Source organism: Eptatretus burgeri, chromosome 14 (genome assembly GCF_056783735.1).
Source record: "Eptatretus burgeri isolate ZD-2024b chromosome 14, Ebu_testis_v1, whole genome shotgun sequence".
Lineage (NCBI taxonomy): Eukaryota > Metazoa > Chordata > Myxini > Myxiniformes > Myxinidae > Eptatretus > Eptatretus burgeri.
The window spans coordinates 24,967,153-24,989,889 of NC_140974.1; the positions used below are offsets into that span (position 1 = coordinate 24,967,153).

The following is a 22,737-nucleotide window of genomic DNA, read 5'->3' on the forward strand; positions in this document are numbered from 1 at the left end:
CACTTTGGTGACAATGCCAACGTCCTTAAGGATGGGTGGCAATGTTTGTGTGAGACCCTCAATCTTGACCAAACCGACCTGCAGACGGATGTCGCAAAATTGTCCACTCTTCCGCAGGGCGTTGAGCTTTGCAGATGTGCAACCCCAGAGGGAGCAGTCCTCAAACACCAGGCATCCGTTGTCAACTGCCATTTTGTCAAAATAATCTGAGAGAGAATGACGAAGTGACAGGAATCAGGGATTGCTGGAGTTTAGTCAAATAACAGTGGATAGATCATGAAACACAGAACAGACATTCAACGAGTAAAGGTAAAATAAGTGTGCTCAAAAGTTCTTCACCTGATGCAAAACAAGAAACTTGCAAAATTGTGAACAAAATGGCAGATGACTTCAGTAATGTTTCGGATGAAACAATTTATCGAAAGACTTCAGTTTTTCAAAAGGTTTATCCAGGGCATGAAGAAGCAGGGTCGAATGAATGTAGTGAAAAGCAAGTAAAACTGACACCTGCGAATCAAGCAGTTGCCACTCCCTTGAAAAGATAAGTGCAAATGTCGTTGGGGTAATGGACGAGCAGGTGTTAAGATAGGATGAGGAAGAAGAAAATGAGAAAATTAAGAGGTTGGGAAGGATGTATGAAAAGTTCCACAAGGGTTAAAGCCACCATGTACTATCAATTGAAATTCTTTGAATCTGCAACGCAAAAAAGGGTCAGGTAAAAGAAAAACAGTTACTCATGTAAACGAAGAAAGGTGAGAATCACATTTAATATACCATTTGATATCCATGTTCCATTAACATTTTAGTTACAAGGTGAAAATTACTTGCACATCGGTGACCTGTTTCAATCTATAGAACGAAAACAAAAAGAAAAAAAAAAAAGTTACTTTACCTCTCCCACCAAAGGTGAAGGAGGTTATGTTTTCACCCCTTTCGTTTGTGTGCAGGATATCTTAAAAAGTTGATGGATTCGGATGAAATTTTGTGGACAGGTTGGGAGTGTGATAAGGACGAACTGATTAGATTTTGGTGAAGATCCGGATGCAACCACTGAAATTTTTAAAGTGATTCTTCACCATTGAGAGATCGGGCTAAAACCAATATATAGCAAGATATCTCCAAAACGTTGTGTGCGGATTCGGATGAAACTTGGTGGACACGTTGGGTGTGTGACAAGGACGAAGTGATTCAATTCTGGTGAAGATCTGGATATGATAATTATTTAATTTTTAAAGCAATTCTTCACCATTGAGAGACAGGACCAAAAACGATATATAGCACGATATTTCAAAAATGTATAGGGCCAGATATGTTCTTGTGGATCAGGCATTGCGTGGCGGAGGTATGCGCTCTACAGAGTGTCCTTCTAGTTCCACATGATCTTCACCACTACAAGAAAGAAGAAGAGAAAGGATAGCGAGTTTAATGCACATTATAACAAATCCTGAGATAGTGCAATGCTCCCCTCCTCTCCCCTGCCAGCAAGGTAAGAGTTCAACAGTAATAAGCACCAGGCCCATCTTTTCCCTATCTCGTTTTACAAGGTATTTGAGATTTACGGTAAGGCCATTTTGCCAATCATGGCTGTTCTATGTTCGCAACCGAACACTTAATGCCTCTTGCAGGCCGTGCAAATCAAACGGCCAGCTTCTTTCCCCACCCCTCGACAATTCTTTGAAGCTCAGTCTATGTCAATAGGTTGAACGAATAGCTTTAGCAGCAGGAAAGAGTGCACAGGAAAGTGTGGATTGGCACCACATGTGGACGATACGATGTGGGGCAGGAGGACTGCCCATCCATAAAGTATATTAATGAGCCAAAGAGGGTTTTAATCAGCAATCATATTGCGACTTTAGCTCGGGTTCCAAAAGATAAAGAATCCAAAACCTTAACACTGCTGCACTCAGGTAAATTTGACTGCACAATCTCTGGGATGACAGTACATTACCACTAGGACACAAAAACATCCATTTGGAGTGGCTTATATGGGGCCTTGTCCTGCATACAAAGCTCACTGGGACAGTATACAGTCAGAATCTATATTCATTTGGAAATCTAACCCAGACTGAGACACTGTTCTGAAGCTTACAAACCTCATCTCATGAACAAGACACACCTGTTTTATAATTGCCCATTTAAGGGATTTTGTTAGAAATTCAACAACAATCTTGCTTGCAATATGTCTGCAAAAGCCAGAGTTAAATATCTAAATAAAGTAGAACAGATCACGCACGCGCGCGCACGCGTTGACTTAATGGTTAAGGTGGTGGGCTTGGGATCCTCAGTTCAAATCCCACTCAGCTGTTGAATTAATACCAGGTGAGGTTGACTCTACCTGTCATCCTTCCAAGGTCGGCAAAATGAGTGCCAGCATGCTGGTATCCTGTGGTGGAGTGGCAACCCATCCAGGATTGTGCCCAATAGCCAAGGAGACTGCTTAGGCAGCACCAACGCTCTGCACAGAGTATGGTCCCAATGGATGGATGGATACATTATATAAATAATACAAACACCAAAATGAGCACAATGACCCAATGACATGACACTGACGTCATACACATAAATTATGCCGACATCACCTTCAAACTAGGATGGCATCCGAATGGCACTCAGGTCTTTGAAGACAGATTTATCCCTTGACGGTCATGAATAAATGAAAGCGGAGCCGCAGATCCACATTTTGACCTTGTTATGGGCACGTCAGGATGACAAACTGCCAAATCATTTATTTGTGACCGTACCAAGCTCATTAATAAATACAAATTGAACCCCCAAACTTGATGAGGCAGCAGGACACAGATTGATTCCTATCACAGCACTTGCTGCACGATCTGTTCATCTATCACACAAACATTGTCTCTGCCCTACTGATCACCAGTTAGGACGTTTGGCAGTATGTTGGCCCGGCATCCTCAATACAATGAAATTTGGATAGACAGCTCTGCTTTCATTTAGAGCTGCTCTATAAATTGGCCTCCAGCAATACAAGATGACTGATAAATACAAGAATGTCAAAGCCAAAAGCTGTCACCAAGCAGATGAAAAGTGAAGCTGCAGACTGATTTCACCCTTGTTGGGGCCCGAGGCCTCAGAGTTGAAGGTGCCGCTTTGGTGTAGGACGATGTTCAATGGAGATCAGAGAAGTGCTCGTCACACTTTACACCTTTCGATATGTATATACATATACATATACATATATATATATATATATATATATATATATATATATATATATATATATATATATATATATACATATACATATACATATATATATATATATATATATATATAAATAATTTTATTTTTTTCCAAATAAAGCAGGGCTTGGCAGGATAGCCAAGAGGTAAACCCACTGACCTTTCAGCCATCTCACCTGGGTTTGAAAAGCTCCCACCTATAAAAACTGTCATCCTGATGGTTTTTATTTTATTTTATTTTTTTTACATGCAGGGTAAAGCGTTAATGCATTCACGAATGATGCACGTGGATAAAGATTAGTCTGCCTCAAAAGATCATTGGGGGGTCACGCGAGATCGCAACGTCTCTCGCAAAGAGACACATTATCACCAGCACTTCAAACAAAGTCGAAATTCCAGCACAACATTTGAATATTCTTCATCGGAAAGGCGACCTGTTCAGGATTGGATCTAGCCTAGAAATGTTTCCAAAATAGTTGTGATATGCTCCGAAACTCTGCAGAGTATGGGCCTCTATTTTATTGCAAACAGGCAAATATGTGCCATGCGGTGCTAAAACACAAGACGTGCCATGAAGGTTAACACATGCAACAGCATATTATTCCACGTTCATTTTCTCCAAATTCAAAGTCAAGAGAGGCAAATCCATTTTAGATTTTACTCCATCTTCATTTCCTTGACAAGACGTAGGAAAGTTTTCAAAATATCAAGTGAAATTCCACTCCCAAACCAAAACTGACCCCCCTCTCCCCTCATACAAAAAAAAAATGGAAAATATTTCCAGTTCAGGAAATGACATTCCCAGCAGGCTCAGTTTATGGAAAGAAATTCAAGGAAAGAGCAAGAAATTCTGAGTGTACTTAATAGACAATGATCTTAAACGAGAAATGTACCGAGTTTTAAAGCACGAAGAACTATTTGCTCAATGATCATAGTCTCGATGATCTGTACATGTCTCATGATGGAACTCAAACATTACCAGCTTTGCCTGCTGTTCCATTGGAAAAAAATTTGGGTTAAATAATTACCTTTAAGCTTGCCTTCAGCAATTCAAGACCCAAACATAATTTTGTTATTTGAAGGTTTCAACCTGTTTATCCCAAATAGACCGATCCACAAACAAGACCTCCAGTGCATTTTTAATTGTTGAGAAAAATTGGCGATGCCAACAAAGGCTGGCAACTGGTGGGGAAAAAAAATAATGATAATAAAAAAAAAGAAATAAAGGTAGAATTGTGCGATTAACTTGCGATCAAACAGATTCCGACATTTGACCGAATCAAATATTTCTGGAGCAGGTCTTTGACCAAAGTGACGACAGGGTAATCAGTAACTGCCAACAAACTCCCGAGAAGGGTTCGAGTGGTTCAAGGGTTATGGTGTTTAAAGTTCACTCCAATCAGTCTCGACTACCACTTCAAAGCACCCATTGCAATGTCATCGCTATTTATATGGACGGGGTCTGTGTAGGCATACATGGTGCATGTGACATCATTGGGCCTTTTCCGAGGGAACAGCCGCAGCAGACAACGTGGACATAATGCCATTCTCATTGCTGAACGAAGTTATTGGAGGCAACCTGGACCATACCTAAAGATTGATGAATGAATGAATGAATAAATTTACGTGGTTGTGATTGAAAAGAAACATGAATTTGATGGTTAATGACCACACAGTGTGAACTATGACTATCGGCTCAATAAGCTGTTCCAGCTGGAATTTCTCACTCCATACGAGTTCGTGAAGTAAAATCCGGCCAATGGAGATATTGCAGGGAAAGTGAGAACTGATGCAAACCCACTAATGGAGACAAAGTATCATTGTTAGTAATGTCATCGAAGGTAGTCGGAGGTGATGTTTTCAACCATTTGTTTATCAGCAGCCTATCTGAAAAGGTTGAGGCCAGATTCAGATGAAAAGTTGGTGGACAGGTCGGATGTGCGACAATGACCACTTGATTCGATTTTGGTGAAGATCTGAATCCAGATCCAGATATGAGAATTTTTAATTCTTTAAGTGATTCTTCAGCATTGAGAGATGGGGCCAAACATGATATACATTGCAACATGATATCTCCAAAAGGTTGTGGATGGATGACAAAGCATGGTGGATGAGTTGGGTCGGTGACAAGAACGAGCCGATTAGATTTTGCTTCAGGAACAGTTGCAGATCCAACCGATCAGTGGGATACAAAACTTAAACTGTTCAGCCTGGTAGAGGTATGTGTGCTAGTTAGATAATGGGACTAAAAGTAACTTTTAGAATCTGATAAAGGCATTCACATACTCATGTATGCAAAAAAGCTACTGTAACCTATCGATAGGTGGGGGGAGAAGGGGGGGTGGAGAGGGGGAAGAGACACACAGGAGCAGAAGACAGAGGGGAAGTGAAGAGAGAAGGGGGACAGGTTATTTGCATAATATTGTTGACGTCACATTTTACATTGTGCAGATGTATCACAGGTACCAGTTAGTGTGAATACATATATTTATTTATTACATACATACACACTTCTCCTCCTCTTCCCTTTATCAGGGGTGAGATCCAATGGCACCACACTTCTGCCCTGACCATAATACTCCTCCACCTCCCTCTGTCCTTGGCCAACTCTCTCCACTCTCCAATCACCTCCACCTTATTGATATCCCTCCTCACCCCAATTGTGGTCTACTTCTTTTCCTCCTACCTTGCTCCCTCAACCTATCCACTCTCTGCCATTCTCTCTTCCCCAATCTGCACCAAATGTCCAGCCAAGTTTTTGGTTGTTTCGACATACAAGTCTAATTGCCACATGTCTCTCTCTGAAACACGTTAATGCTTCTCAGAGAAAAAAAAATTTAAAAAATTAAAAAAAAAAATAATCAGGAGACGTTGCTTTAAATTAATCCAAACCTACAGGAAAATTATAATATGAAAAACAAAGTTGTGCACAAGAGACTGCATCTTCACCCATATACTCTAAGGTGCAGATAGTACAAGCTTTTAGAACCCACATGCGAGTTATTTCAAACAGCGAAACAATAAAAGGTTTCCTTTGTTTATTTATTTTTCTTGAAGTATTTTCACCACGGGCTTTTGCTAGTTCCTCGCCAATTGTGGGAAGAGACTTTTATCATGTTTGTAAGTTGCAAAACAAGCATTCATGCCAGTAGTTTTCAGCAAACATGCAACTTAGGAGGTATACACAATCACACCTGAGCTGTCTAGCCTCGGGTCACATGTCTGCTCAGTTATCAACTGTCGCCCTGGGGTTTTCACATTCAGGATTCATAATCAGCATCATCCATCATCATCCATTGGAGAACCCACCTGCCAGCACTGGTTGTTGATGGATGCTCAAGATCCCATGGTGACTTCCGAAGGTACCCTGAACGTATTACAAATCCCTGCCTAAACTACAGGTAGTCTGGTCTTCTTGGACACTGTTTGACATCTCAGATTATTGCTGATGTCTGGGCAGCAGCTTCTGCACTATAAACAAACTCCTCAGGTACTTTGTACGTTTCATGTGAAAACTCATCCCAGACAACAATGGGAAACCAGTTCAAAATTCCATTAAAAGAAAGCCTGAAAAGCACATCCTTTGACTACCTCGATCTTTTAGGAAGTCCATAAGGAAGCCGAGTTGGAGAAATCCAAGCTATCGGTGATGAAAACAAATTCATTTTTGATGGTGAACGTCCCAGGGTGAGTTAAAGCCTGAACTGCCGTTAATGGCATCATTGATTGCTGGACTTGGAGCTGAAACGATCTTCTGTTGGTCTCAAAATATTTGCTTTTTTTGCATAATAAAAGCACCAACCATCCATCACATGGATAAGGATATATTCAACATGGCAAAGCAAACAAAAGACAGTTGGATCACGACACCAAGCATAAAGGCATGCAAACCCACCTGAAGGTCCAGCCACATACTGTAGTATTTAAACAAGCAAAGACGATGGAATGTTGGTCATGCGGAAAATTTGCAGAAATGTCACTCAAACCTTTTGCATTTGTCGGGCAGGCTCGACACAACAAGGCAAACTGAAGGTGCTTTGAAACTTTTCACAGCAAGTTTAAATGCAGTAGAAAACAATGAACTACTTTTATTATGCCAAGTGTATATCTCTTTCTCCATGAGATTTCAAAAAAAATTTTTTTTTTTTAAACTCCCAACCAAACCAAACAAAAAATAAAATAAACAAAATACAGAATCTTGAGCCTTGTCCAAATAATGATCGCAAACCATGTGGAAGGAAGCCTGCCAGAGACAAGAACAGATTTTCTTTGGTTTTGATTATTTAATTTAATAATCAAAACTCTGACGCAACATCTGCAAATTAACATTTTACATCCCAGCAGCTTATTTTATCGATTTTATAATGAACCTTAATGGGCCGGTCTAATTGAGCGGAGACATGGATTTCCAATGCAGTTATGGAAACTAAATAAAACGAAAACATGATAAACGAGAAGGCCACTCGGTGGAGCGCATACCTCCGCCACGTAATGCCTAATCCACGAGAACACATCAGGCCCAATACATTTTTAAAATATCACGCTATATCGTTTTTGGCTGGATCAATGGTGAAGAATCACTTCTGAACCAAAGTTTAATCGGCTTGTTCTTGTCACATAACCAACTCGTCCACCAAGTATATCCGATATCGTGCTATACATCGTTTTTGGCCCCATCTGTCAATGGTGAAGAATCACTTTAAAAAATAATAATAAAATAACAAATATTCTCGTATCCGGATCTTCAGCCAAATTGAATCGATAAGTCCGAGTCACAAACCCAACCTGTTCACCAAGTTTCATCCGAATCCATCCAAACTCTGAGATATCGTGCTATATATTGTTGTTGGCCCTCTCAATGGTGAAGTCACTTAAAAATACTTGGAGGTCCTCTCATGCTCGTTTTCAGCAAGCATGCAAGATATTCAACTCGTTGTAGCTTGGAAGTATGCATACTCCCCTCTGAGCCATTGAGCCTGGGTTCACATGTCTACTCAGCTATCAACTGTCAGCCTGCGGTTTCATACAGGATTCATAATCACTTTAACATATTCCAGTATCCGTCCGCATCCAGATCTTCACCAAAATCTAATCAGTTTGTCGTTAACACACACCCAACCCAAATCCGTCAACTTTTTGAGGTATACTCTGTTCAGACAGACAAAGAAAGACAGACAGACAGGGTTGAAAGCAACATCTGTCCACCTTCAGTGGCAGAGGTAATTCGTACAGCAAGTGTCAATGTGGAAAAACAACTGAGGGAAATGGATAAAAGTGAGTGCGTGCAGCACAACACGTCAGCCTGCACAAAGTCCATCCAGCCAAACCAATGTCCTCCGCAGGGGGCAAAAGGAGACAGAGAAACAGATATATATCAGGGTTGGGGTGGGGATGGGTAGCATTGGTTGAGGAATGCATTCAAAACTCCCTCTCCACCATCTCCCTCCCCCGCCCCACCCCACCCCACCCCCTTTAGCCTATTTCAGTCCAACGCCTCTCTTGACTCAAGTTAAGGGGTGTTTGGCGTACTCACTACACTTGCCAAGTGCAAGTTGGCGAGAGTAAACTTCCATAGGAATAAAACCCACACCATTCAATGGCGATTGAAACAAGTCTTGAATCACTCACCAAACAGCCACGGATTTAGCAATAATCCTTGGAAATATACACGTTTGCAGCTTATCTTCACGATGGTATAAAACCCTTGTTTTCTTATTTCTCAAAATAAAATGAAAAATAAATACTTTCTTGAGGGAAAGACCATTTGGCCCACCATCAACATCACATCCGCATCCCATTTTCAGGTAATAATTTTAATATCTAGTTACCTGCCAGGATATACATGTCACAGGACCTGCACAAAGGAGATATTACATACTGTGTGTATAATTACATATTTATTGTTACCGTTTTGGTAGATTCCAGGAAGTTACATCCAACACGTAAAGAAACCCTAGAGTTTAGATATTTCAGTAGTATTTTGTTTAGATAGATGACCTTTCCCCTCATATCAGAAGACAGGGAAACATGGTTTGTGTAGCAGGTTCAAACCCCCTTTTGACAAGTCTTCTTTTACATCTCCACATCTCTTTACAGCGCATTCATACACACAAACAACACACTTTACAAAATCAACATTACACCTCAAAAACTCATGTTACCAATCACCTGCATCATAGCGCTCAAGTGCCATTCGGTCCTGCACGGCGCCTGCACTGAAAGACTAGACTAATGAGCGTGGCCTGAAAACAGCCACGCTCCAATGCGAAGGCAGCGCCGGGAAGCTGGTTGGCTCTTAGGCCACGCCTCGGCCATGGGCTATGGAAATATAGGTAGCCAGGGCTCTGTTGTGTGCGTCCAGGGAACCAGAGAGCCAGAAAGAGTGCTCAAGGAACGAGCCAAGTGAATGCAAGCTGCTGCACAGACGAGTTCTGTTGGGAGCAGTCGAGCCAGCCGCAGAGCAAGTGTGAACGAGAAGTAGCTCTTTCCTGGATGTACCAGTGATTACATACCGATTTTCACAATCTTTCTCTTGCTTTCCCCATTTCTAAATCATTCACTTGGAACACACAAAGAGCAAGCAATGATTCCCCCCCCCACCCCCCTTGACCCACTCAGAGCAGGGGTAATGATCCGCATTCACGATTTCCTTTGACATTATACCATAACCCTCTCCTCTTTCTCCACCCTCCCATTTTCACCCACAGGGCTTGCGACGGGTCATCAACGAGCCTTGCCTCCTTTATCACTTTGTCTATCACTCTTACTTGCGTAATTTCCCAGAGTGAATGAGGAACCTGTGTCTGTAGTTTCATGATATGGTGACAGTTGAAGGGGCTTACAAGGATAAGACTGACACTGCATTGCTTGTAAATACCTGCCTTTTGTCAACATGACCATTCGTTTCCAACCTGCCCAAGTTTTTCTCTATTGATTATAGACACAAGTGTGTAAATAGTGGATGGGAGTTTTGCTACCGACGTCCCACTTACGGTTCCGCTCCATCACACGATTTCAATAGGAGTAGGGTGTTGAGAGCACGGTTCCCCATCTGGGGTAACAGCAATTGGACGTGAGGACCTGACCTAAGTTGTTCGTCTCAGAGGGCGTCCGTGGCCACCTGTCATGAACAGTCAGCTTCAGGGTCAAAGGTCTGAAAAGCAGGTCCAAGTATCCCATCATGACCTGACCACTAAACCCATATACAAATAAAAATATATATACATACACACACACACACACACACACACACACACACACACACACACACACACACACACACACACACACACACACACACACACACACACACACACACACACACACACACACACACACACACACACACACACACGACGGCGATATATTGAAAGGTTACACCGGTATAATTTTTCATATCTGTCATGGTATTGTAATTTTCAATGTCCTGGTATACCGAAAATCTTTGATGCCCCTTGCTACACCTGGAGGAGTGGACCGTGTGACGTAAAGACGAACCATGAGATGGGTACAGTAGGTTTCAACTTTTCACCCTCAGCATCCAATCATGTTTTTCTTTGCCCTCGTGGCTGTTTTTAAAGTAAATGTGAATCGAGTGTGCTTTAGAAAACCTGTGCAAATTACCGACATGGCGATCCATAACAGCGATACCCACTTGTGCCGATTACCAACACCGATCTCGCTTAAAAACAAAATAATTTATTGCCAATGATGTGAACATCATATATGAATAGATAATGGACCATTATGTATTTTTAGAACCTGCCTCAAAAAAAAAATAAAAAAAAATTCTATGTTGTGATACTGATATATCAATATCGGAAAAGATACATACCAACAGAGCCATATATATATATATATATATATATATATATATATATATATATATATATATATATATATTGTTACAGCTGTGGAAATTCGCAGAACACCAAATAAGTTCCTTAGATCAGTTATCCCGGTAAGTCTGTGTTCAGTTAGATTACCCCACCATTGTTTAATGGGATTTATTCGTGTTCACCGGGCTGTGACCCTTTGAGATAGTGTTTTTCTTTATCTATCGTTATTTTGAACCACCATTGCAACAAACCTCCACGCCAACTACGCCACAACGCCACAATCACCATGACAACAACCACCACCATCTTAGCCACTACGCACGCCATCCTCCACGGACCACGATACAACCCCTTTTCCGCGTCGGAAACCGTCCGAGAACACGAGGAGGGAAGCAAGGAGGATCTCCGATGGCACGCGGCTTCTCCCGCTTATTTTCCCCACCCTTGGTGTGGGGGAAGTGCAATCCGAGCTGGGGGGGGGGGTCAAAGGTGAGAAAAGGTGGGGGCCTCTTTTTGGGGGAATAATTCCTTGGACCTGAGCCAAAACAGACTTCACCCATCCCCCGCACGGAGAGGGGGCGAGAGGGCACGCCCCTTTTCGGGAGGCTTCTCGAAACGCCTCGAAGGGAGGTGGAGCCCCGCGCTATAAAGGGCGGACCGTATGCGAGGCTCGGCGCTCTCAGTGAGATCTCCCTGTGGTTCATGACTCTCTTCCAGTCTCCTGGTTGTCCATGCCCTGCTGCTTCTTCCGGCTCATGGTACACTCGCCTGCCTTTGGTGGTCCGGTGCTCGTGCTTCCTGTGGTTCAGCGCTCCTAGGGTGGTTCAGCTGTTCCTGTGGTCGGGGTCCGGTGGAGGGCCCGTGCATCGGGGACGCGGACGGAAGGCGCAGCTCTGCCGGCTGTGTGGTGTGGACCTGCATGTCCGGACGAGGAGTGCTGGAGAGAATTCGCCGGCCACGAGGGAGGCCCGGAAACCAGGCGCGTCCTGGCTCGCTGTCGGGGGAGCGGGACGTCACGACTCGACGACCACTAAGGGGGGGCAGGTAACCTGCACGGTCTCGTGGGCCCATTCGGTCAGCCAAGGCCTACGTTATAAAGGTCCCCGGACCCCGTCTACCTCCCTGCCTATGGGGAGGTCTTTCGTTTTTGGATGCATGCTGTGGCGCCGTGTCCTGTTAAGTAACGACTGTATAAGTGACTGTGCTTGTAAATAATAATTATTGTCTGTCATATTGCTTTTGCATTCTATTTGTTACTTGTATATTGCATGACTGCCCTTGCTTGTGTTGTGCTGTATAGTGAATAAATGTCCTTGTGTGCAATGTACCCCGTTCGTCGTGTCCTATTTCCCTTTTGAAAAGCCATCTTGCATCGTTGAATGAGTAGTGGGTTTTCAACGCCCGGTTAAGAGAATCGGATCCGTCGAGGTCGGCGATAACGCTCGGTTATCACTGTAGTACGGAACGGACCGCTTAAGCAGTTCGTGTCCCAGGACGACCTGCGGCACGGTGCAGCCCCTCGGTAGGTTATCCGCACGGGTACTTAGGTATATCGACATTCGGCGATTCACCCTATTTCGCGTGGGAAGAATGCGGACTGAGCTGTGGTGAGGTTAAACCCCCACCCATAACTGGTTCCTGGCAGTAGTTCCAGGAGAGTCATGACTGAATTGTCCGTCCAGTGGGCGACACTGCTGCCATTAGGAGGTACGTGGCCGCTCGCACGCGAATTCGTAACAAATAAATATATATATATATATATATACATACATACACATATATATATACATACATATACATACATACACATATATATATACATACATATACATACATATATACATATATATATATATATATATATATATATATATACATACACACATACACATACATATATATATACACACATACATATATATATATATATATACATATATACATATATATATATATATATATATACATACATATATACATATATACATATATACATATATACATATATACACACACACACATACATACGTACATACATACACTGTCGGACCCCACGGTTTGCGGAGGATAAGTTCCTGGAAAAGTCCGTGAATCGCAAGGTGGAGTTTCAATGCTAAAAGTGGGGATAGGTTCTCAGCGGTTAGCAATTCATGAGGGGGGGAATGCGAATATGCAGGAACCCCCCCCCCCCCGCCCGCGAATATGGAAAGCACAGGGCCGCAAATGTCAAAGCAGGTCACATTTTATAAACTGCGAATACGCGGGGTCCATTAATAGCGGGGTCTGGCAGTATACGAATGTATATAACATACCCATAACGCAGTTTTTATGGTATAATAAAGTCAAGGCTTGTAGAAGAGCGAGAACATAGAAAAGAACAAAAGGAACAGTCGAGGGTGAAACACACCAACAGCAGGCATCAAGGACAAAAGAGGGAGACTTGGACAAATAAAGGATGTGAGGAAGAATGAGGGCGAGGAGAGGACATGGAGGATGAACAAGATAGATACAGAAGCAAATTCAGTGACCTGCACAAAGGACATAATACACACACATTATATTTATATACATATATCTTTATATCCTAGCGATACCAGTGCACATGTACGGGATAGCAGTACAACATAGCTGGTAGCAGACGACAGACCGTACACGGGGAATGACAAAAATACGCATTGTGCAAAATGCAAGTGATACTATGGAACGCCAAAACTTCCCAAACATTGTCGGCATGTCCGCTAAGTGCCACAGCAATTTCATAGGGATCGTGTGACGGTGAGCCGAGTTTTTAGTGTGCAAGCTTGGTATTATAATAGAGATGTGTGTGTGTGTGTATGTATATATATATATATATATATATATATATATATATATATATATATATATATATATATATATATATATATATATATATATATATATATATATATATATATATATATATATATATATATATATTTACGAATCTGGAAGCCATTGCAGACAGACAGCGGTCCCCGTAGCTCAGTTATTTTGATAAGTACGTGTTCATAGTCAGGGTCCCATTCCTTCTGTCTAATAGGAATTTCGTCTGTGCGCAACGAGTTATTTTTAGTTGGGTTTTAACAACAACTACTACTACATCCACTACAACGCCACCATCCCACACTCGACCAGTCGCCATTGCCCATGTGTTTTTTGGCTGAAGGCGTGGGCGGAGCCTCAATCGCCTCAGATCGAGGCTCCGTCCCAAGGAAGGGCATGGACTGTTTCCTCCAGCCAATGAGCAAAGGGCGAGCATGACACGCATGCCCCAGCCAATCGAGAGGTACCACGAGTCGTCAGACAACCCCTCATCAAATCAGGAGAAGAGTGGGAGGAGATGAGACCCCTCCAACCTCAGCAGGGTAGAATGGTTGTCTGGACCAGTGTTGGGCAGACAAGAGTGCGTTCTGCAGGATCGTGGTGATTGCGGTCTGCAGTCTGCGGTCTTGGTGGTGAGTGCGACTTGGTCTGGGTCATGGGTTCGAGTCGGAGCGTTCGAGCTGGGATCCCCGTTCCGTCACGGACTCAGAGCTCCACAAGTGCGGGTCCGGTGAAACCGCACGAGGCGGGGAGGTACCCGAATAGGCCCCTGCCCTCAGCTCGCCTTCCCTCCGAGCTGAAAGGCCAAAATAAAGTCCCGACGGGGTCCAGTTCGTTTGTGTGTGTGTGTGCATGTGTTGCCAGTCTGATAAGTAGAATTGTTAAGTGCCTTGTACATTGTGAATTACATTTCTTATTAGTGATAACTCTGCTCTGTGTCTCCCTCCCAATTAATGTAAAATAAAACCCCCGTTAAATGTTCCAGTTCATTGTTCGTGCTTTCCTTCATTGGCCTAGCAAGATGCGTATCGAGAAATAGTAAAGCCGTTCTGCCGTAAATTGTTCATTTGGTCAGGCGCAGCTTTGGTAACTTCTGCTCAGTTACGCCGGATCCGAGTCAGTGATCAGCGACTCCATTCAGACAAAGTCGGCCGAGGGCGTGAGTACTTAGGTAAATTGGAATTAGACAAGTGGACCCTACCTCACACAGTCAAAATATTGGCGACGACGGTCCTCGAAGTGACCCGTGACCTTTTGGAGTTGTCCGAGAGTCACGAGCTAAATTCCGGGTGTTCAGTGGGAGACGACTACTGCTCCCCCTGGTGGTAGGTTATCGCCACCGAACCCTGTCCCACAACACACACACACACACACACACACACACACACACACACACACACACACACACACACACACACACACACACACACACACACACACACACACACACACACACACACACACACACACACACACACACACACACACACACACACACACACACACACACACACGGCCAGGGGTCGGGTGAGAAGACGAGGGGGGAAGCTAGCTCGGGTTCCCACCAGACTCCCCGGAATTGCAGGCCGGCGGACATGGATAACTCCACGATGCGCGGGTCTCATGTGACCAAATTACCGGGGTATACGCCCTGGTATAACTTGTCCGAACTGGATCACCTTACTGGATCAGATGTAGCAAAGTGACACTGCCAAGGACGTACCAGCTAAAAGGAGCAGATTGTTGGGAATAAAGTCCCAGCTAAGTGAGGACACAGACCATGCGGGATCAATGAAAGAAAACACAAATATACCATCAGAGATGGGGAATCCCCCGCCATCGAATGAAAAAGGTCATACATATTCCAGATAATGAGGGAGGTGAATTGGAAACAAGACACCATTTGGTCATCATCTCGAAAAAGTTCCCCAGGGGTGAGGAACGTAGTAACCAAAAATAATTGAAATCAGATAAGCGGTTTTCCATTTATTAAAAAATACATTTTTTTCAAGATGGCCACCCCAGTCGGCCATCTTGGATCCGGCCACACCCAAAATCAATAGGGTTCTTCCTTTTCAGGTGGTACATGTGACCCAAATTTCACATCGATATGGCGAACAGTTTACGAGTTATTGCACTCACAGCTATAAATGTTGACGCCCGGATGGACGACCCGAGTGACAACAATATCCCCCTTCCGCGGCGGGGGGGGGGGGGGGATTAAAAAAAAAAACGAGCTGGGAACATTTCTGCAAAGGATTTATTAACAGGCAGGCGAGGAAAAATGTGGCACAGTGAATGTAGTTTATTGTTGTGTGTAAGCAGGGACAGAAAGAAATGTGGTGCAACAACAAAACCACACACACACACACACACACACACACACACACACACACACACACACACACACACACACACACACACACACACACACACACACACACACACACACACACACACACACACACACACACACACACACACACACACACACACACACACACACACACACACACACACACACCTCAAGAAAGGAGAGAAGATGAGGCTAATGGTCTCGTAATACCTTGCACGGTTGACCGACCATGCTACTCAGTACGTTTTGGGGGACGCTCTGCCGAGCAATCCCAGTCCGAGGGTTGGCGCGTTGTCTCCTGCTTGATTACAATGTCGGCGCAGCGCGTGCACCGATCCAGAGACAGGGGGAGACCATCAGGCGTGAGGGAGGGACTTTAGGTGGAGCTTGGTGAGTGGTTGAAGCCAGCGGCGAGAAGCAGGCGGAGGTGGGCAGGTGGAGCCAGCGGCAAGGGAGTGGAGATTCCAGAGAAGGCAGAGATCGAGAGCGAGTGAGCGGAATGGCAGAAGGGACTTTCGGAGCAGCAGGCATATGCAGAGATCGATAAAAGTCCAGGCAAGGAGGAGGAAAGAGGATGAGGATGAGGATGAGGACGACTACCACACAGACGGCCTCACGATCCATCCTTTATAGGTCTGGCGGTCCAGGGCGGGGCACCACCCCGAAGCAATGTAGTCACCCGAAATTGGGTGCTCCCATTGGGCCCCGGCCACCACAGCCGGAGACGGCCTCATTATACATCCGGCGAAAGATCACGGAGCTGTGAAATCGTCCCGCTCCGAACCCTGTGATATGAATCGCCTTGCACCGAACTCCCGGGCCATGCTCCGTGCCAGCGCCGCATGCCCACTCAGAAACCCCCGGCGCGCTGTGGTTGGCGCTAATCAATACGCTTGCTTCATCCGGACGCCATGCAGTCTGAGTGATCCAGGCCGTACAGCATGCCTCTGCTCGGTGGCGGAGGCATGAGAATATCCCCACCGTCCGCAGGAGATACCGGTAGCGAGCAAAGATAGACAGCAAGATATTATCGTAAACCGATGCACAGACCCAAAGAGATGTGCACCATGCATGCCCCGTACTGTGCGATGGATTGAAGGAAAGGATTGGATATAATTAGGGATGAAAAGAGCGCCGCGTGCGTCTGTACGGCATTGGGATTTAACATATAGTTTTACTATTCCTTTGACACCATATCTTGCAACGGAGGATTTTTTTCCATTGTGTAGGTTGTGCTTCCTTTGGTGTCTGCGAGGACGCATTCTTATCGTGTAGGATGTTGTTGTGGTGGTTTTCAGAAGCGGCCATCCGAGTGCAGTGCCTGCTTGGATTTATTTCAGGAATAAGAGGAAAAGTTGGAATGAAGATAGAGATATAATCAGACCTAACCATGAGACCCACACAACACACTGTCCCGTTTGACCCATCAGACACGAGGGAAAGGTCTCACTGCACGCATATTAATGAAATAACTATCTGGGGACCACTATGATGAATGCCATTGCCTTAGAGGCATGGGGTTTTGAGAACCGCAACAATACACATGCACGCACGCACATCGGTATGCCATCCTGATGAGGGCACAAATTGTGTTAACAGCATGAATCAGGGGACAAAAAATAAAAATAAAAATAAAAAAAACGTTATACATTTCATGTGCCCCCCGATTGTTAATTGCATATACAAAGTTTTGTTTTAAAATGTTTAAAAATGTGCCCATTATCACAGGTTTGGTATTTGACCTTTTGACGCCACCCTCGGGGTTTGGGGGGGGGGGGAACTGATACTGCTGTTGTGCCTTTGTCCATGTTGTATGATACATGGTGATCACAACTAGCAAGTTTGGTGAATTTATGCCCTATCGTGTGGGAGATAGCATGCCGGACAGAGACAGAAGAGAGCAGATTACAATATCCCACCGTTTTTCGTTCTTTAAAAAAAAAAATTTTTTTAAAAGCATGGGAGTAGAGAACTCAAAATAAATTACAATACAAGAACTTGGTGTTGACAATAACCAACCCATCTTTTCACAAAATATGTGAATACTCATAAAAGGCAAGTTGTAACAGTGCACGATGGCTCAAAACTTAGCACAGATACGGTGTGTGGTGTGTGGTGTGTGGTGTGTGGTGTGTGGTGTGTGGTGTGTGGTGTGTGGTGTGTGGTGTGTGGTGTGTGGTGTGTGGTGTGTGGTGTGTGGTGTGTGGTGTGTGGTGTGTGGTGTGTGGTGTGTGGTGTGTGGTGTGTGTGTGTGGTGTGTGGTGTGTGGTGTGTGTGTGTGGTGTGTGTGTGTGTGTGTGTGTGTGTGTATAGTTGCGAATTCGCGCCCGCCTGCATGCGAACGGCCACGCGACTCGAATCGCGGCACGTCGCCCACCGGACGGACAATTCAGTCATGCCCCTTTCGGACCAACGCCGGGAGCTAGTCACGGGTGGGGGTTTCACCTCACCACGATCGTGCCAATTGCCCACCCGCGCAGGACAGGGTCGCTCGCCAAATTCGATCCACCCAAGCACCCGCGCGAATGGCCGACCGGGCGATCGCACATCGCCGCAGGTCGACTCCGGACACGGGCCGCTTGGGCGGCCCATTCCGTGCTATCGCTGACCTGGATGGTTCAGATTAACCACCGGGCGTATTAAGCCCACTACGAACCCCTTACGTGAAGCAGGGTGGAAGGTCAATAAAGAAAAGACGAAGCGAAACGGGAAAACAGTTCACACAATGCACATTTATTTCGCGACACACGGAAAGCACACATATACAGCCAAACAGTCAAAATGCACATGTAGCAGTTAAAACAAAAGAAACGACACAGAGTTACTACCGACTACGCGCACACACGGCAACACATACAGTTCTACTTTACAGATGGCGCCAACACACATTTACTCGAAAGCAAAGGAAAGAAGCCACCCTCATAGACAAGGGGGCAGACGGGCCTGTAGGCCAATATGCGCGCGTGACCTGAAGGAGCGGCCAGGTCCGCGAGACCGGGGGGGTCCTACCCGCGTCCTCGTGACTCGTTGTCGGACGAGCCGCAGATGTGGCCGCGTGGCTGTGCCCCGACTCAGTGCTCCTTGGCGGGTTTCGTTGGCACGACGTTTGGAGTGGGGTGGGAACGGGGCCCCCTTGTTGCACTCTCAGCGCGGGGGAAAGGGGGAATTGTTGATGCCCTGGGGGAGGGAGAATGGCTGGCTGGCTTGGGTCCCGTGACGAGCGATCTCACACCGCGACCTCGTCGCCGACCGCTGTCCTTCTCGCCTCGGACCCGCGCTCCTTGGCCTCTTCCCCCAACTCTCCTCAGCCGACTGCAGAACCGAACTCTATGCCTTCGCCACCCGACTCCACTCTGCCACACCGCTGACTCGACTCACTCTGCTCTGCCGCTGCCACACTCTGCCGCTGCCACACTCTGCCACGATTCGCCTTGCGCTCGCCGTTTTATAGGCCGGCAGGAGAAAACAATTTGCAAATATCCGGATCAGGATGACCTCAGGGGCGGAGCCACGCTCGCCCATTGGACCGAGGAAAAGTGGGCGTGAACCTCCCCTGATCCTAGAATTTGCATATATCAATTTCACACAGACGCACCTGGAGGCGGGGCCAAGCCGCTCTGCGCTTGCTAATTGGACGGATCAGAAGTGGGCGTGTAGCGTTATTGATCCGAATTTTCCCTCGTAAAGGCCGCTATTTGCACTCGCGGATCGGTGCAAATCTTGAACGAGCCCAAGACAGCCCGACGCTCAGTGCTCACAAGTGGTGCGGGAATGGCCGTAGAAGGAGAGAGGCGAGGGTGGTGGAGGGTTTATCGGTGCCGTTTGGGAATGACGGTGATGCGGTTTGCGGGATTGAGTTGTGAAGGTAAAGGTCGTGGTTGTTGGCGTTGTTGAGGGTTGGAGCGTGGTTTTAGTTGGTGATGATGGCTGGCGTGGTGGTTAAGGTGGTTGTTGTGTGATGGCGGTTGAGACGTGGTTGGTTCAAAATCAAGATAGAACAGAAAAACGACTATCTCAAAGCGTCGCAGCCCGAATGAATCACATAAATCCCTCGAAACAACGGGTTTGGGGCTAACTACACATGTAGAGTTCTCACCTACGGGCCCTGAATGGTGATTTGCGAATTTCCACAGCCGTAACAATATATACACATACATTTTTCATAATAGGTGATGAAGAATAGAAATCAATTTAAAAGCACTGTCCTCTACAATTGTCACACACCACCATATTTATTCATAAATCGGAGACGGAGACTTGTGACAAAAGGTCAGAAAAAAAAAAGACGATCGGAGGAGATCTCTAAAAAAGCGCGATGGGTTACCTTATGCAAAACCAAATGGAGAATTTGAAATATTAACAGTTACAGATGTTATAACAAAGGATTACACAAGAGGGGAAGATGTCTGGCAAATAAACACATGACGTAAACCACACATGGCACATTACAATTATATGTTCCCTGGAAGGGATGTGTTGCTTTACTGCACTTGCAAACTTTAATGAAAAAGGGATCGTCTTTAATCAGACTTCAGATCACGTACATTATTGACCGAAAGTCCGCGACAGACTGCTCATAGTGCCGGGCACGAGACTGCTCGGCAATGGAAGAGTCCTATCTGAAGCGTGAAGCATCACTTCAGGTTAAGGCAATCAGTGAATATTCACAAGGCCTGGGGCTGTATGCGAGTGTACATGCTATTTTATCAATGTGCAGTGTCGTGGACATGTCAAACACACTCCAGATATGATGGATCCAGAAATTAAATTAAAACGCCTGGCTGCGTCATCAATTCACCACAATCCATAAACACCACACTTATGCTGTCGAGACCACAAAACTCTTTCCTCCCACACTCAATACTCCATAAACAATTTAAGTTGTACCAAACCACAGTTGCATAAAAATGATCAATTTGCAAATACTCCACTCGGTGGCATAATAGTTAGATGATTTGCTCAGAGTCTGAGAGGTTGGTGGTTCAAACCCTGGCCGAGTCAAAGCAAAGACTAAAGTGGTACATGCTGCTTCCTTGCTTGACACTCAGCATTTAAAAAGGATAGAGTATGAATAAACAGCCATAGGTTGGCAATATTAGTGCAGGCGTTGATAGGGACATTTATTACCTCCATCACCGAAGGTGAAGGAGGTTATGTTTTCACCTGTTTGTTTGTTCATTGATGGAATCCTTCGGATTTTTGGCAATTATGTTGGTCGGTTGTGTGTGTCATTCTGTGTGTCTGTGTTTGTTTACCCTGTAGCAGCCACACCATTTCAGCGATCATGACCAAACTGGGTACAGATGGTCATAGTCTAACTTAGACACTTGTCGTTTTTGGTGAATCTAGGTCAAAGGTCAAGGTCACCAAAAAAAAACCGAAATTCTTTTTTTCGCAATAACGTCCGCTAAAATGGTAGTATCGACTTGAAACCAAATCCAAAATGTGCCTCTTCCAATTCTGCATCCAACCATATGTCTCATTGGGGTGTCACACCAACACCCTTCTTCGTGGTCGGGTCAAAAAAAAAACTTTCAAATTGCGATGAAAACGCCATTTCAGGTCCGATTGACTTCCAAGTTATGATCATGACCAAACTAAGTGCTATAACTCATTAAACAGTAGCACGATCGACTTATAAGAACCAAATTGATTTCCAGGTTTTTGTTTTTTCAGAGATCATGGAGATATGACAAAGTTATTCCGGCAATTCCTTGCTCAATGAGCAATTTCATTCGTTTGTTTTGTGTACAGGATATCTCAAAAAGTTGTGGAAGAATCTGGATAAAATTTTGGACAGGTTGGGTGTGTGACAAGGACGAACTGATTCGATTTTGGTGAAGATCGGGAACCGGCTACTAGAAAAAAATTTTTTAAAGTGATTCTTCACCATTGAGAGATATGGCCAAAAAAAAAATGATATATAGCAAGATATCTCAAAAATGTATTTGGTCAGATATGTTCTCATGGATCAGGCATTACATGGTGGAGGTATGCGCTCGACTGAGTGCCCTTCTAGTTCATGTTTAAATTATTTGTGAGGGAACATTTATCATGCCATGAATGATATTCACTTTACCACAATCAAGGTACCAATGGCATACAAGGCAGATAAGGGCAATAACTTTTGATAGTAACTAATGGAATGCTCAGCCAAAAGTGAAATAGTTTATAATTTCTGGTTTTCTGTTCAGCAAACACACCTCCTCCCCTCCCTGCACCACCACAACCAACACAGCAAGGTGATAAAGTCTGAGGAAAGGTCATCAGCAGAATTTACCAGAAAAGGCATTCACACCACAATGTTGAAATTGACCTTCTAATCGATGATTCCGCTTTTTTTAAACTGTCGCTATATCTATCTCTTGGGGTGTGTTAAGGGATATTCAAACGCGAGGCTGGAATCCTTCTTTCTCAGGGGATGTCTTGTCACCATTTTTTAAAGTGTGACAGAACAATGTACAGACCAAAGGCTCTGCTGTCCGTTCGACGTAAAAAC

The 22,737-nt window shown here is 44.7% G+C and overlaps 1 protein-coding gene across 5 annotated transcripts in view; it reads right to left on the reverse strand.

Moving 5' to 3' along the window:
• The window catches only part of IVNS1ABP (influenza virus NS1A binding protein), a 102,999-nt gene that overhangs the window by 24,042 nt on the left and 56,220 nt on the right, over nt 1-22,737 (reverse strand). For 2 of the 5 annotated variants that reach the window (XM_085854037.1, XM_085854033.1), the window contains exons 2-3: nt 340-693; nt 79-206 (exon numbers count right to left, since the gene is read on the reverse strand). In XM_085854037.1, the coding sequence (XP_085710163.1) occupies nt 79-192 (114 nt within the window). In that variant the 5' untranslated portion in view covers nt 193-206; nt 340-693. Of the gene's footprint in view, nt 1-78; nt 207-339; nt 694-892; nt 914-2,335; nt 2,437-22,737 lie in introns of those variants that run through there. The other 3 variants (XM_085854036.1, XM_085854034.1, XM_085854038.1) reach the window with 3 other exon arrangements.